The sequence below is a fragment of the Crinia signifera genome, chromosome 1 (genome assembly GCF_055691185.1).
Source record: "Crinia signifera chromosome 1, ASM5569118v1, whole genome shotgun sequence".
Classification (NCBI taxonomy): domain Eukaryota; kingdom Metazoa; phylum Chordata; class Amphibia; order Anura; family Myobatrachidae; genus Crinia; species Crinia signifera.
In genome coordinates this window covers 413441695-413458040 of record NC_139217.1, presented here as the reverse complement: position 1 = coordinate 413458040, position 16346 = coordinate 413441695, and the positions used below count along the sequence as shown (strand labels likewise).

Below are 16346 nucleotides of genomic sequence, written 5' to 3'. Positions count from 1 at the left end.
TGTATGGTCAAACTGAATTTACTTACATGTTATCAATGCATAGCTATTGCATAGCTGTTGAAAGATAAAATATCTTACTTTGGGACCAAGTAATTGGGTATATTGGGCAATTATATATTTTTACATATTTGTGTAGTTAAAGGTTTGGGGTGAACATATACTTAATACAAACCATGCATATTAGGCATGCACAAACTATAATCATACAGTAGTTGCCTACCCTCCTGCATTCTGCAGGAGACTCCATGAAATAACAGCAATCTCCCTCTCTCCCTCATTAGTCTAGCAATCTCCCTCATTTCACCTGGCCCACATTACACTGTTACATTTGTGAGGAAAAAAGGAAAGTGAGACAGATACATTTACATTGAATCATCAGCACCATTTCCCAGCACTTTAGCAGTATAATAGCTCTTACTCACTGCTTTGGGGCTACTCTACATTTGTATATAAGTCATTTTAAAAGATTCCTCTCAGATGTAGCAGTACACACCCACGCTTCTAGGTGCAACGTGCACAATCTCTTTTCAAATTCTCTCCATATATGGAACTAGCCACGCCCTTTGGGTAGAGCATGACACGCCCCCTCAATGGGGCGCTATGCAAAATTCTACTACCAACTATAATGTCCCTGAAACTATTTTTTAAAAGTAGGCAAGTATGACTATAATAAGGCTAAGCAAACACTTTTCTTTGGTTCCAATGACAGCTGAACAGAATTTGTATAGAAGCCTTGGACTGGAGCTTGGCAACACTCCTGCGGAAAGAGGGTTGGCAGGGGATGTATTAAATGGGTTCTGACATGCTGTTTGGTCGTAAGGTCACCTCTCATTAGAAAGAGCTGACAAATTCCCTTTCTAGGCTTTGTAAACAGGGCAGCACCCAACAAATAGAGCTCCCAAGTCAGCAACATTATGTGTGCTTAAAGAATAAAAGTGGTTTCTTATTCTTATGCTGTTTATTGAGGTTTTGGCAGTGTCCTTTCACTCCTTCACTCTTCCTCCCTGATCCCTTCCTGTTTTGCCAGGGTAGAGACAGAAAGATTTGTGGTTTACTTTGGGTAAGTGCAATAAGTGTGTGATTTGATTGAATAGTAAAGTTGGAATCAGCGCAGACCTACCTGCAACTGGCTGTAATATAAAAACGGAACTATATCCATGCATGTCTGTCTGTGTGTGTGCATGCACTGCTGTGATCTGCTGTTTATATTGTGCATGTGCTGCCACTGCAAAGGCGCAGCTGCAATCTTGCTCGGAATGAGGATTGCATGTAAAAGTGACTGACAGGACATGGCCGTATGGAGATGTTAACAGGAATATACAGAGAGCTGTTAGAAAAACGCAGGTCTATCATGGCCATTTTCAAAGCATTTATCTTCCATCAACTGCAAGACTTTACGTGCTAAAACATTTTGACTGCGCCGCTATTGCTGTATTCAATCTGTGTAGCCATAGGCCAATCCTTAATCTCAGTGTTATTCATTTTTACATACAACTTCTTGACTGCTGGAATAGGGACACTCGCGTGGCGAAGCTGCGCGCGCCCGGAGGGGGCGGGGGGGCTATGCAAATGAGGGTGTGGCTTATGCAAATTAGCCACAACCCCATTTTCGGCCACGAATAGACGCTATGCGCACAGCGTCTATTCAATCAGCTTGGGGGGGCTCCCAACTGCCACCCCCCACAGCGGGACAATGCCGGCCACGGGTGGGACAGCGAGACAGGACCCGAAAATCGGGACTGTCCCGCTGAAATCGTAACACTTGGGAGGTATGACTTTGTAGCATAGAACAGTGGTACTCAAACTCGGTCCTCAGGTCCCCACCAGTGGCGTAACTAGAAATTTAGCTCCCCCCTGCCAAAAAAGTTTCTGGCGCCCCCCCCCCCCCTCATATTTTAGAAATTATATATACACTGAAAGTGAGCCCCACTATATATATATATATATATATATATATATATATATATATATATATATATATACGTATTTTACGCTGAAAGTGAGCCCCACATCTCCCTGCTTACCACCTTCCAAGGGGAGCAGGGAGCTTGTCACCCTGGCTGCAGCACATGAAGAGAGGAAAAAGCACTTATGTGCTGCTGCCCGCTGGCTAGTGGAGGCTTGGCCGGGCAGCACGCCACTTACATCCGTGGCTTCTGGAACAGCCAGACATCCGTTTCACCTCCCGCTGCAGGCTTGGCTGCCCTTTAAAAACAAAGCGGCCGGGGAGTAGCTGCAGCCCCCACATTCATCATGTCACTCACTCCCAGTGTCAGTGCGCCAGGCGGGTGCCGGTGTGTGCCCAGGGCCATATTAACAGCAGTGTGGGCCCCTGGGCAAAGCAGTGCATTGGGGCCCTAACTACACACATATATATATATGTGTGTGTGTGGTCCGGTGGAGGCTCCAGTTAGTGGTGGTGGCTCTGGCTGTGAGGTTCCCCACACCCAGTGTGGCTCTCCCATACCCCACACCCAGTGTGGCTCTCCCATACCCCACACCCAGTGTGGCTCTCCCATACCCCACACCCAGTGTGGCTCTCCCATACCCCACACCCAGTGTGGCTCTCCCATACCCCCATCACCAAGTGTGGCTCTCCCATACCCCCATCACCAAGTGTGGCTTTCTCACATCATTGGCCAACCCCAACCCCCCCCCCCCCCCCCACACACACACATATACACACACATACATACACACATAGTCCATTACAACTTGACTGTGCGCCTCAGCCCCCCTTCCTCAGCCCTCATGCATTGTCTACACTAGCTGCTTCTGATCTATCTCCTATTTGTGTTCCTTACCCCCTCCGGCATCTGCGCTGCGGGTGGGCTGTCTCCTGCAGTGTTCCCCATCAGTGCTCCTGTCTCCGGCTCCGTCCTAATCCGCACGCCATTCTCCTGCTCCCCATACAATTTGCGCTCCTGCAGGTAATTCGCAGGCGGGTGTGCGCGGGGGAATATGTGGGTGGCCCCGCACATGACACGTGGGGACTGGAGGGGGACTGGAGGTGGCTCTGGATGATGACGGTCCGGAGGGCAGCACTAGGCACAGCAGCCTGTAATATGCACAGTGACAGCCAGGAGTGGAGCAGCGCTGCCGCTGCTCAGGAGGGGCAGGTTTGGTGGAGTTTCAGACACTTCTGCCTGTACTGCGGTTATTAGGAGCGGTAAATGAAGAGTCAGGCAGCGCTGCCGCTGCTAAGGAGGGGGAGGGGGGGTTCAGACACTGCTGCTTTTGCTGCTGCTATTGGGAGGGGTAGACGAGGAGTCGGGGGGGGGGGGGGGGGGGCAGCCCTGCCGGCGCCCACACAGACCCTGCTGCCGCACGCTCCCCCAAGCGGCAGCGGGGGCTGCCTTATGCTAGTTACGCCACTGGTCCCCACACAGGTGATGTTTTCCAGGTCACCCAGCAGGAGCACTGTGCATCAACATCTATCACATTTTAAAAAATGAAGATGTTACCTGGAAAACATGAACTGTGTGAGGTCCTGTGGACCGAGTTTGAGAACTTGTGGTCTAGAAAATCTCATTTGCATTTGAGAACATACGTGTATTCGGCCCTAAGCTCATATAAGTGAAATACATCTGCTTACAGCACACTTGCCTACCTGACCCTCTCCATGAGGGAGAAAATGCTCTGTTTCTGGACTTCCCTGGTACAGGTTGAGTATCCCTTATCTAAATTATTCTAAAACCATACATTCCAGAAAGTGCAAAAAAATAATTTTACTTGCTAAAAGCACTACTGGGGACATCTGTAACAGAACTACTGGAGATATTATATGTAACTGGCAGTAAATATGTGCAAGAAAATGATTGCTTGGCATTCAAATTTAGTGCCTGAGATCCCGAGCATTTTGGATAAGGGATACTCAACCTGTAATGTATGATTACCATCAACTGTGGTGAAACACCTTTCTTATCAATTAGCTAGCTCACCACAGGTGATGGCAATCAAACATTACCAGGGAAGTCCAGGAACAGAGCATTTTCTCCCTCATGGAGAGGGTCAGGTAGGCAAGTATGACTTATGTGGGGTACACACCAGGACAATATGGCCCAAAACGAGTCAATTTAGATACAGTCTCGACCGATTGTATGTAAATTGGCCATGTTTTGGGCCATTTCGCTGTCCTTTTGATGCGATCCCGATCCGATGCGCGACCCCGCGGGTCGGTCGGTCTTTTCTGAGATCCTACCTGCTGCAGGTAGGATCTCAGAACCAACCATTGCAGTGGGTGGGGGTTGTGATCGGATCGCGATCACATCAGAGGCATTTTCGCGGCATGTCGGAGGCGGGTTAGCGCGCCGTCAGCTCGTGAGCGTGGCTTACGTTCCTGTGACGACCCGCTCACGAGCTCCATCGTCCTGGTGTGTACCGGGCATTACAGCGAATACACTTTCAGACTTTTACAGTATATGAAAGCCTACAGCTATTCAGAAGTACATTAAAAATGACTGCTCTCTAAATATTCTCCTCCACTGTCTTTTTAGTTATGAAAAAATAGGCAAATTATAAAAATATATGATCTCATATGAATATATCACAAATGTGCTGATTAATACATGAAAAACATGAAGAACAGCTGCACTGACCCAAATTGATGGGTCCAGTAGAAGCGAAAACATGTAGACTTCTCTCTCCTTCCATCCATTCCTACACAGCAGACCAAACTATCTACACAATATCATCTACATATCCCAATATCGAGGAAAGCAACCTTCTGACAGCTGAAAATTCCATGGACCAACCTTCAGTAAATAAATGTGTCTATAGTTAAAATAAATAGATGCGTCTCTACTAGTACCACTGCTTTTGTTGAGAAGCGGTTTTCTTACCATCTCTGGTATTTGTGAAGGTTTGTATTTGGCACAAAAATAAACAGAGTTATGATCATGTTTCACTTATGTATTCCACATAAAATTTGTGAACATTCTCTTCATATCATTGTCAGCCGATAATCGCTTAGCATCGTAAATATCGGCATCGTGTCCATATCGGAATCAAGCCTAGAGTTGTTACAAACAAATAGCATTATTTACAGATATTTATAGTTAAATCTGTGGATGACATCGTTCTAGAGTGGCTGTGGGTGGACACAAAGGGGTACATTTACTAAAACGGGAGTTCTGTTGAAGATGGGATGTTGTCCATAACAACCAATAAGATTCTATCTATTATCTTTTAGAAAGTGCTAACTAAATAAGAAGTAGAATCTGATTGGTTGCTATAGGCAACATCCCATCTTCAATAGAACGCCCATCTTTGTAGTTTGACCTTAATACTGAGCAGGACAGGGAGCCAGTGACGCACTTACCATCCTTTTAGGGAAATGAGACATGTAGAAGACTATAGAATGGACTGTAGTTGGCAAGGCATTGATGACCGATAGCAGATATTATAAGAGGGGATGTGAGGGGAGAGGTCAGAAGAAGAGAGATTAATGTCATCACAAAACGTACAAGAAGTTTGGAGGCACAAGTGAGATATTACGGTGATACCTGTACCTCTGCTTTATTACTACTACTACAACATATCAATAAGGTATTTATTTATTTGTAATATGTGGCTGTTTACTAACATGTTTTGCTGTCAGTATCTCAATATGTAGTAATAATAATATATATCTATATTCATTTTGAACATCTTAAAGTGTTAATGTGGAAAACCAGGTCCTGAAGTCGGGATTTACCAGCTGCAAACTAACTATACTGGAAAATGATGATCCGGGAGGAGTGTTTGAGTTCTCTCAGTCTTACAGAGGTCCTTATAGCGTCAAAGTAAGACTATTTGTATACCTTTTACTGTATATACAGTATGTTATAGTTCATTCTTTTATTCTTATACTTGTGTTTAGAATTGGAAATTACTATATCAAAGTTAAAAGCAGAGGCGTACCTAGATATTTGTAGGCCCCATAGCAAAAGCTTGTAAGGGCCCCCTATTTAGCAACTGATGGTGATAAATGTATGTAAAACATTACTTACACAGCAAAGATGGGCCCCCTTCAGCTCTGGGCCCCATAGCAGCTGCACCCCTTGCACCTATGGTAGTTACGCCCTTGGTTAAAAGCTAATCTAGACATTACTAAGATACTCATACTGTATGTTTTTCTTGCTGCACAATTTAGAATAATGATGGCTGCAATCTTCAGGTTCATATTGTGGGTGGATACATGTAGATGCTCATACTGTATGTTCCTATCAGTGTAAAAAGCAGGACTATGGTCCTTATTCTGGTTCACTCTCAGAGGCAAATTCCTTCTAAAAAAACATGTGCACTGCAGGTGGGGCAGATGTAACATGTGCAGATTAGATTTGGGTGGGGTTTTACTTCAAAGTGAGATCTATATTGCAGTGTAAAAATAAAGCAGTCCCTGCACAAAATAACTCACCCAAACCTAATTCTCTCTGCACATGTTACATCTGCCCCACCTGCAGTGCACATGGTTTTGTCCATTTGAGAAGGAATTTGTCATTGAGAGTGAACCAGAATAAGGCCCTATATGTAGTGGTGTGCGAACGATGCCGTTAAGCAGGGCCCCATTCGTGGCACCATTGCTGCTCCCCAGTATGTGCATGTCGATTGCACGGTGTCTGTATTATCCACACTTACCTACCTGACCCTCTCCATGAGGGAGAATATGCTCTGTTCCTGGACTTCCCTGGTAATGTGTGATTGCCATCACCTGTGGTGAAACACCTTTCTTATCAATTAACTAGTTCACCACAGGTGATGGCAATCATACAGTACCAGGAACAGAGCATTTTCTCCCTCATGGAGAGGGTCAGGTAGGCAAGTATAGTATTATCACACTGCAAAAAGTAGTGCTACAACAGATCCATGTGGTGCTCTAATTCCCAGATTGGCTGGTCCCGCCAGGGCCGCCGAGAGGGTACTAATTACCTGGGCTGGAGCTTGCTGGAGGGGCCCGGCGGGGGCCCTGGTCCGACACCCCCCCCCCCACCCTCCCCCCTGGGCAGCAGCATCTCACGGACAGTGTGAGAGCTGCTGAGCCTGCTGTCAGCACAGCACATGCTGTTTCTGCTGCTCGGCTTGAGAGTGTTTTTTCACCCTCTAAACATTTTGGAGGTGTGGCCTCATCACGGGGTGACCACGCCTCCTGTGATTAGGCCACGCCCCCAATATTTTACCGGGCCCTGCCTACCTATCGGCTGCCATGTGTCCTGCCCCCTAGGTGTGGGATCATAGGTTTATGGGACGGGGCCAGCACAGGGTGTACTGGCTTTCTGTTACATACATTTAGATATGAATCACCATATAATGTGTCCAAACATTATTTACTACCGTTTTTATACTTAATACAGCTATATATGTAACAGTACAGTAGCTACAACCCATGTAACAGTAGCAGTTTTACTGTTACCTATACCCACTATCATAGGCGCTCGCAGCACATTTTTTTAGGGGGTGCACCATCAAAGGGGTGTGTCTAGCACTGCCAATCAGGAGTGTCTACCATCATCTATTTGCACTCGCTACAATATAAAACATCTTTCAGCCACACCATAATCTCCTGCCTATTTCAGTTTTTTAATCTTCTAAATACTCAGTGTACATGCAAATAAAGTCAAAAACATATGGATGACACAGGTATGTAGTGATATGACAATGATCTAGTACAATTAATAATGCAAAACATACATAATTGATTAATAGAATACAGTTCTAAAAAGCAAGAGTCTTTGGTAAGAGGCTAGTGGCAGGGAGGTGTACATAAGGGTGTGCGCAGCATTAGGGGCACGCCTATGCCCACTATTATCTAGGCCAGTGGTTCCCAACCCTGGTCCTCAAGTACCCCCAACAGTACACATTTTCCAGGTCACCCGGCAGGTGCACAGATTATTCAGGCACATTTTAAAAGATCCACAGGTGGAGCTCATTATTTCACTGATTCTGTGTGGAGACCTGCAAAACGTGCACTGTTGGGGGTGCACTTGAGGACCAGGGTTGGGAACCACTGATCTAGGCAATAGGCAACTTTCAGCTCAGCCTCCTGTGCATACACAAAAGAGCAGAGTGTGGGCTGCAGGAATATGGATCACATACTGAACCCTTCAAATTCTGACATAGGTGTTCCTGTCACACCTGACATAATGACATCACATAACAGCACCAGGTAGGTTAGTACCTGGCACCTTTCTATGTAACTGTATGCCACTCAGCGCACCCTACAAGTTTTAGGCAGGGTTCGTAGGGGTAGCACCCTTAGGCTGGTTTCACACACTCCGGCTCCTGCCGGACGGTGAAATCCCGCACGGCCAGGGAGCCATGCCGCACACACTAGTTTATCATGGAGGGGATGGCCACAGCCCGGCAGCCGTCCCTTCCAGTGGCGGGATCCGGCTGCAACCGTGCGGCCGGGCCGTGGCCGTCCCGTGTGAATGGACACAATAGTGTCCATTCACAACTAATGTGTGCGGCACGGCTCCCTGGCCGTGCGGGATTTCACCGTCCGGCAGGAGCCGGAGTGTGTGAAACCAGCCCTACTATCTCCTTGGCCTTGCACCTTGGACAGCAGCAGTAGTTGCATACCGGTTCTCTTACAGCCCTACCTGTAAATGCTTTCTTAAAACACACCATGGTATTGGCATATAGTTTCTGCAACATAGGAAGAGCATGGCATTGAAAACCCCTTAAAAACAGAGGCATTGAATCATTGTGTGACTTGAGGGTAGAGACATGCAAATCGCTCCTCCTTTGTGCTAAAAGCCCAGATACAGCTGACTATGCAAATTTGGATGTCCAACTTGCATATATTTGTTTCTTTCCTATAGGAACTCATCAGTGGCAGAACAATGGATGTGGCACATCCCCAATCATTGGCAGCTGTTCAGCAGCTCTGAGCTACTGTATACCATGGCAATGTGGTGTTTGTTTTCTTCTCCTTAAACGTGTAACTGATCAGTACATTCACTTTCTCTTTTCTTAGGAAGGAGATTCTGTTGAGCTCAGGATTGTACGATCCAAAGGTATCCTTGTCCAGCAGTTTCTACGCTACACCATAGAACCAAAGGACAGCAATGAATTCTATGGAAACACTGGGATCCTGGAGTTTAAGACTGGTGAAAAGGAGATTGTAATTACATTGTTAACAAGGATGGATGGGATACCAGAGGTATTAGACAGTTTTACTCACTGGCTGCACTTCTTTCCTGAGCGCTTTGTGCAAAAGGTTAACTTTGTCCACAACTAGCACTTAAAGAGCTGAAGGAAAGGTTGCATACACTGCCATGCCCTACAAAGGGTGCAATACATGATTAAGTGGTTATTAAGAACCTGTGAACCACTATTCAGATCACAGAGGATTGATAATGGTGTGAAAATCCCCTGACACCTATTTAGCATAAAGAAGCAATCATTTGCCAATTACACCAGTTTGCTATGCACAGAACTGAGGCTGGGGATCCCGGCTCTTTTGTTGCTGGCGAATGGTAGAACATGTGAGATGCATGTGAATTTCAGCCACAGTGGATTTGTACTGTTTTGTTGTTAAGTACTAAGCCTTCTGTAAAGGACATATCTGAGACTGCATACAGCACTGTTAGTATCCATCACACCTCTGAGAACATGTAGTACATGTAAAAGACCCCAGGACAAAAAGTTATTTTATTTACAAGATGGTATGCATGATGGACAATCATGTTAGCATTGTGTTTGTTAGGGTAAACTGACTAAGAGGGGAGTTCTATTGAAGATGGGATGTTTCCCATAGCAACCTATCAGATTCTATGTATTATCTTCTAGAAGGTGCTAAATATGAAGAAGAATCTGATTGGTTTTTAGGGAAAACCAGACTAGAAAAGGCTTTACATAGTAATGTATGCGATGCAATGCTGTGTGTTATATATTGGATATAATGCGTACCCTCCTGTGACATATAAGGAAATTCAGTGGTGCAAGTAGAAAAAATGTCATAGTGCCGGAAAATGGGTGTGGTCAGGGGGCGTGGTCATATGTCACTAGGGGGAGTGGCTACATGACAAAACATTAGAACACAATGACATTTCTGTTTGGGCTTGTGCATTGCAATCCTGCACACAAAATGTACCCATGCCATAATGCCCATTACACATTATGCCCTACACCATAATGCCCATTGTGCCGTTGCCGCACAACTGATGCCCATTACTATTATGTCCCCAGTGCCAGATATGCCCCTACAGTTCCACACATATATGCCCCCACAGTGCCAGATATGCCCCCACAGTGCCACACATATGCATTAACAGTGCCACACATATGCCTCCACAGTGCTAGGTATGCCCCCATAGTGCCACACATATGCCCACAGGGCCAGATATGCCCCCAGTACCACCCCGTACCACCACACTTAAAGGCCTGGTTTAAAGGGTACAGATAAAATATATCTTAGCGGTACGCCGTACCACCCCGTATATCCAAATGTATACTGTTATCCTTATATTTCACATTAGATGGTACATTATTCCTTTATAATAGCAGAGATATATACAGAAGACAGGTATGGCTTTGTATATTTTACCCCTTTTCCACTACTGCTAAAATCCTTGGTTATTGCTGTAATAATATACTGTACCTGAGTGGCTCAGTGTAAAAAGAGTTAACGAGGTCCAATCTAGCTTGCAGGGATGGTCCCAGGAAGGACGTGGTACCGTGCAAACGCGTAAGCCGGTTGATGCGACCTGGTAATTGTTTGCAGCATAGGAAAACATGATCTCATATCCAAGCACCCGGCCGCACCTGTGAGCATTGATGTCACTTTCCTGGCATTAAGCTGGTTCCAGCCGCAAGTCTGAAAGAGGTTTTAGCCAGCTCGCTTCCAAGTTGGATACAAAATCCTGGGTGAAATCATGCCACTAACACCAGTGAAACTGTTTCCGAGGACACAGCCACTGGCTTCATCATGTCCAGAAAACAGGGTCAGCAACCTTAGATTTTGGCAACACTGCCTGTCACACCCTTAAACCATACCTCCCAATTGTCCCAATAACAACGGGACAGTCCTGCTATTTGGAGACTGTTCTGCTGTCCCTCCCGTCGGTGGCAATGTTCTGCAGACGGGAAGCAGTTGTGGAGAGCCGGTGATCACTGCTGCTCTGCAGAGCAGCCGGTGATCACTGAAGAGATGATGTATGCCTGCACTCTGCATTGCAGGGAGGCGGGCGCTGAAAATTATAAAAACTGGGGTCACAACGCTAGACTATGCCCCACTACCTGAGTCCACGCCCATTGACCCTTAGCCCCTCCCCCTTATCGGGCCAGTTACCCCTTCAGCGTGGCAGGTCCCACTTTAAGAAATACAAAAGTTAGGATGTGTGCTTAAACACTGGTAACATATCAATCATGCTGCATCATTTGGGGCACTGCAAGCGTCATCGTAGCCCCGGATCTGTACATATGCATCGTGGCTTCTGCACATGTGCACATTGAAAACCATCAGAGATGTAAATAAACCTTATTGGGAACTTAGCATAGAAAATGAAAGGTGTATGATAGTGTATGAGGCAGCTGTGGAATACCCTGTTTAGTAATATCTCTACTACGCCATGATCCTCATTATTATATTGTGTCTATATACAGTAAGTAGTAGGGTGTGATAGAGGGAACTAGGCATAGGAGATATTATTACTACAATAGGCTGGCACTCTCCAATTAACTTCTGAAACAGTTCTAGAATGGTTATTAAAAAAATCAGTTTGTTCCATTATTGTTCTACTGGTACTATACGTACTACATGTGAAAACCTCTTTGTTCTGCTTACAGCTGGATGAGATGTACTCGGTGGTGCTCAGCAGCCATGGGGACTATCCCAGCACCTTAGGGGACGCCAGGAGAGTTAACATAACTATTTTAAAAAACGATGATCCCCACGGAGTTATTGAATTTGTTTCCCCAGGAATAGTAAAACAAATAAATGAAAGCAAAGGAAATGACATCCACTATGGTAAGGATGGGGTTTTATATCATTTTGAACTGGAAGTGATTATATTTAATTTCAACATTTCATCAATGTGTAAAGCACCTTCTTCCTTTGGGTTCAATCTACTTGAGTGGGTTTAATAAAGAACTTTACCCACCTAACCTTTTGACTAAACTGTGATCACTTTCTGCATTTCTATTGTGTGTGTAACATCAATGATGTTGTGGATTTGTTTATAATTTGACTGTCCGGTATTGTCTCTTCTCTAGCATCAACATCATACCAGGGGCGTGCAGTCAGGGGAGGCAGTGCTTCCCCTGTCATTTTGTTTAAAATACATTTAAAATAATTTGGGAGCCATCGATAAGTGAGCCCCTTGACTAACAAAGCCCATTAAAAATCATGGCAAAAGCTCCCCCATCCCCATGTCCTGGCTAACTGTCACCTGTGCCATGGCTCCCCTCTGGTGCATCGTGCACCCGGAGAGTATCTGAGGTCTGAGAGATTGGTCTCTCTCCCTATATAAACTGTGGAGCACATTGTACAGTGCCTCCAGCCACCCATTGTACTAAATGCACATGCACAATACGGATATATTGTGGTGCGAGTCCGGCGGCAGTGCGGGATAGCCAAACTCAGAGATTCTTTTACAAGACATGGTTAAAAAAAAAACAACAGAGTTCGGTCACATTACATCTGGCCCCTAGTCTTATTTCAATCAATGTAATAAATAGTTTGTAAAACACAAAAGCAGTAAGTCATAGAGACAATCTCATGTTTAATTTTACCCATAATCTAAGCCATAAATGAAGCTAAAGTAAACTGTATTTTAGGAGAATAAATTGTACATGAATAAAGGGTGGTTTGTAAAGGTCCCTTTCTACCTCATCTGTTATATATGACATCATTGTTCTGTACATTTGGAGAATTTGACGTTATCCAGTAGTGATCTGGTAAACTGTGTCCACCTTAAGACTGAGTGAGTGTAGACCAATGAGATTAGTGGTTCATTAATGTTGTCCTGAAGGATCCACCTTCATCTCTGTCATATACTGTATATACGGATGACTACATGGGAAAAACCTGTAAGTTAAGTTAAAACTAATGACTGGGACCCATTGGGCTTGTGTTGTGAGAAAAGCACATATTGTATAATTTTCAAGCCATAAGCTTAATGGGTCACTTCTGGTCCTAATGACATTCTAATTGTGGTGTGAATCAGAATTACAATAGGACTTTATCCAAGCATTAGCACTTCACTTCCTGCACCCATCATAAATGGGTGTGGATCAGTTGGTCATCAGCAAGTTGTTAGACAGTCATTAGGGCGACACCATTAGGGCGATCTACCGGTCTATCGCGGACCTTCCGCCGGTAGACTGCGATCATCTTGTAATGTGTAAAGCCCCTGTTAGTTTCAAATTTCTTCTGAAGCCTCTTCTGGCTCCTGCATTCCCAGTAGTGCATTGCGCGGGTGCACGGGTGACGTCACCGCTCACAGGCGCACCAGCGCAGTGCAGCAGGACCAAGGCGCTTTCATCAGGACAGGCGGAAAGCTTTGCAGTGGAGGCAGGAGGTCAAAGCGGCGGAGATGGGAACGGGAAATCAGAGTGGCGGCGTCGGTGGTGGTGGCTGAAAGCAGAGCGGCAAAGAGCAGAATATCAGTCGACTCTACAAAAAAGTGAGATTGAGGTTTTTTAAAGGCGCTTTTGTTAATGTTGATATGATATGACCAAGGAGACAATAAGTGGAAAGCGCAGGTTACGTAATGTGTCCGTAACCTGCTTACCCGTTATACCTAACTGCGTGCGAACAAAACGTAGCGCAGCGCAGCGTACAGTCTATTGTATGTTATACACCAAGAACCGATACCTTAATAAGAGATCCTTTCGCAGGACTTTGTCTCCAATTGTGCGAATATACCTTAAAGGACAGAGTCCGCAATGTAAGGACAGAGTCCTTAATGTACCTTATCGCTATTATGCGAATAACTAGACACGACCACTGAATAGAAGTAAGGAGGTTAGAACTCCGTAAAAAGATTGTATTAAAGTCCCTAATGGACAAAAGGGGGTTACAGAAATAAGAATAAACAGGTATAACAAGTGATACAATACAATAACAATGAATACTAAACAAACTCTGCTAAGGGGAAAGAATACAAATACAAAACACAATCAGCCAACAATACTTTAAGAATAAATACCGTGAAAATGCAACCGTTTACCGTGGTCATCTAGTATGTGAAAAGCAGTCCGGTCAGAGCTCACTATCGTTCAGGAATGAGCGATAGTCCGGTAGGAAGGTCCAGGGAAAGTAGTTGTGCCGAAGAGACCCTGGCTGCTCTGGGTCGCATATCTTATAGGGTCAGAAGGGGGAGGTCAAAAGGCCATTCTCATTGGCCAGAGATCATATGTCCGGTCCACTGTGATTGGAGGTTAGACGCTGTACCTGGTCTGACCAGGTGCAGGGGAGGGAACTTTAAGAGTCCTTTGTTTGGTGGTTTCGGCGTCAGCAAGGATAAGAACCGGTTTGAGCTAGTTTCCTTTGTTAACTACTTACAACAGAAACTGTCTCTGGAATATGGATTATGTCCATAACTATCGGACAGTGTACATTGCGAAATATTCGCAATGACCGGAATACTTTGCATGATGAGCTGAGCGGAACGATACTAAACACGATACAGACAGATGTGTGCAGGGCTAACTAAGCTATGTGTGGCGTTCTAAACCTTTTAACTATATTTCCTTTCGTGTAAGTGTGTTATTATGAATTTATGTGTGATAGTATGTCTACTCTTCTGGTCCACATTGTCACACATACTCGGGTATGGAAACTTTATTTGCGCAACTCTGCGAACCAAAATGGCGGCCATACTATCACAAAATGGCGTGTGTGTACCTAGACTTCCACAGTCCACCCTTTAACAGTAAATATAAAACTGTTACATTACAAAATATTTCACACGACAAAACAGAAATTCATAATCCTAACAAAGAAATTGGGATCCATGAAATAAACATATAAGGGGAGTAAACCATCTGCTCTCGGCCGATCCAGGATCATGGATAAACGATGGGCCGCATTTATCGAACAATCTACTCAGGGTCACGAAGGATAATGTACAATTTTGGGATAAAAATAAAAACAGGGGTGGTTACAACATATACACGTTCACAAATATGGTTTCTTTAAAGGGAGGTGGTTTCGATTTTTGGGTCATATACCAAACCCTGGTCTTCCTCTGTATCCCTCGTTCTTACACTCATGATTTCGGTACGTTTTGCCTTTCCCCGGGTCACCACCTTTAAACATTTGAACAATAGCACAAAGACTATGATGGCACCACCGATGCAGAGAAGGAGTTTTCCTATGCTAGCTATGATCCCCTGCGCCCATTCTCCTAAACCAGAGAACCAGTGCATTGGATTCAACCAGGAGGTCCATTCGCTAACTTTGTTACCTATTTCTGCCAGGCTGATATTATGTTCCCTTCTAAATTCCCATTTAAGCTGAAGAATCTCATCCATCCGGTGATCGATGATTTCTTCTGGGTCTTCAGTATTGTTGGTGATATATGTACAGCATTTCACCCCAAACTGTGTAGAGAGGGTGACACAATATCCTCCTGTCATGGCTGTCAGATAGTTCAACACCATTCGATGTTGGACTAGCTCTCTTTTATACGCTTGCAACTCCTTCCCAGTGTATCTAAAGGTGTCATCATAAATCTCAGTGATGTTATCTACCAAGCTGGCTAATGCTTGTATGTATTTAAAATTGATAACTCCTCGGGCGGTATGGGTGATATCTAATGCAATGAGGAATTGGATACCGAACGACTCGTGTATCATTTCAGAAGCTAGGGGTTCTTTTCTTATTGTTAAATCCCTTTTATGGATTTGGTCATAATGGGTATGAGTGTAAGGAGGAGAAATACCTCTGTGTACGTTCATCATCTCATCGTGTGTGAGGGTCATCACTTCCGGTAACACTCTGCCTAGATAACAAATACCAACGTAGTTCATGGAGAGCCATTTGTACGCCCTTCTACCACAAATATAATAAACATCGTCAGGGAGAAAATAAGGGACAGAGTATTTCATTATCTTGTCACACATTATCCATAAGAACATCCCCGTCCCCTGCTCCCTGACTCGTTCCTCACATGTTTCTGGCTGTAGGGTCATATTACAGTAGCCGGCTGATACTCTGCCGGCCATCATTTTACTTTTCTTCACCGTGTAAACATATTTATAGTGTCTTCCACTGGTTCGGATTTTTAATAATAATTCTTTATCTATGGGCTCTCCATCTGGACGCTGGGAGTAAGTTATTGTCTGGTTTTGCCATGTCACTTCCCAAGTACCAATTGTTCTGGAACTTGAGAAGTTCATACATACCAGGGATTTATCCA

General features: G+C 44.8%; 1 protein-coding gene across 4 annotated transcripts in view; it reads left to right on the top strand.

Annotated features, from left to right (window-relative positions):
* The window catches only part of ADGRV1 (adhesion G protein-coupled receptor V1), a 461586-nt gene that overhangs the window by 76125 nt on the left and 369115 nt on the right, over positions 1–16346 (top strand). For all 4 annotated transcript variants that reach the window (XM_083151800.1, XM_083151798.1, XM_083151797.1 and 1 more), the window contains 3 exons: positions 5657–5783; positions 8957–9142; positions 11770–11950. In XM_083151800.1, coding sequence (XP_083007926.1) covers positions 5657–5783; positions 8957–9142; positions 11770–11950 — 494 coding nt within the window. The remainder of the gene's footprint in view (positions 1–5656; positions 5784–8956; positions 9143–11769; positions 11951–16346) is intronic.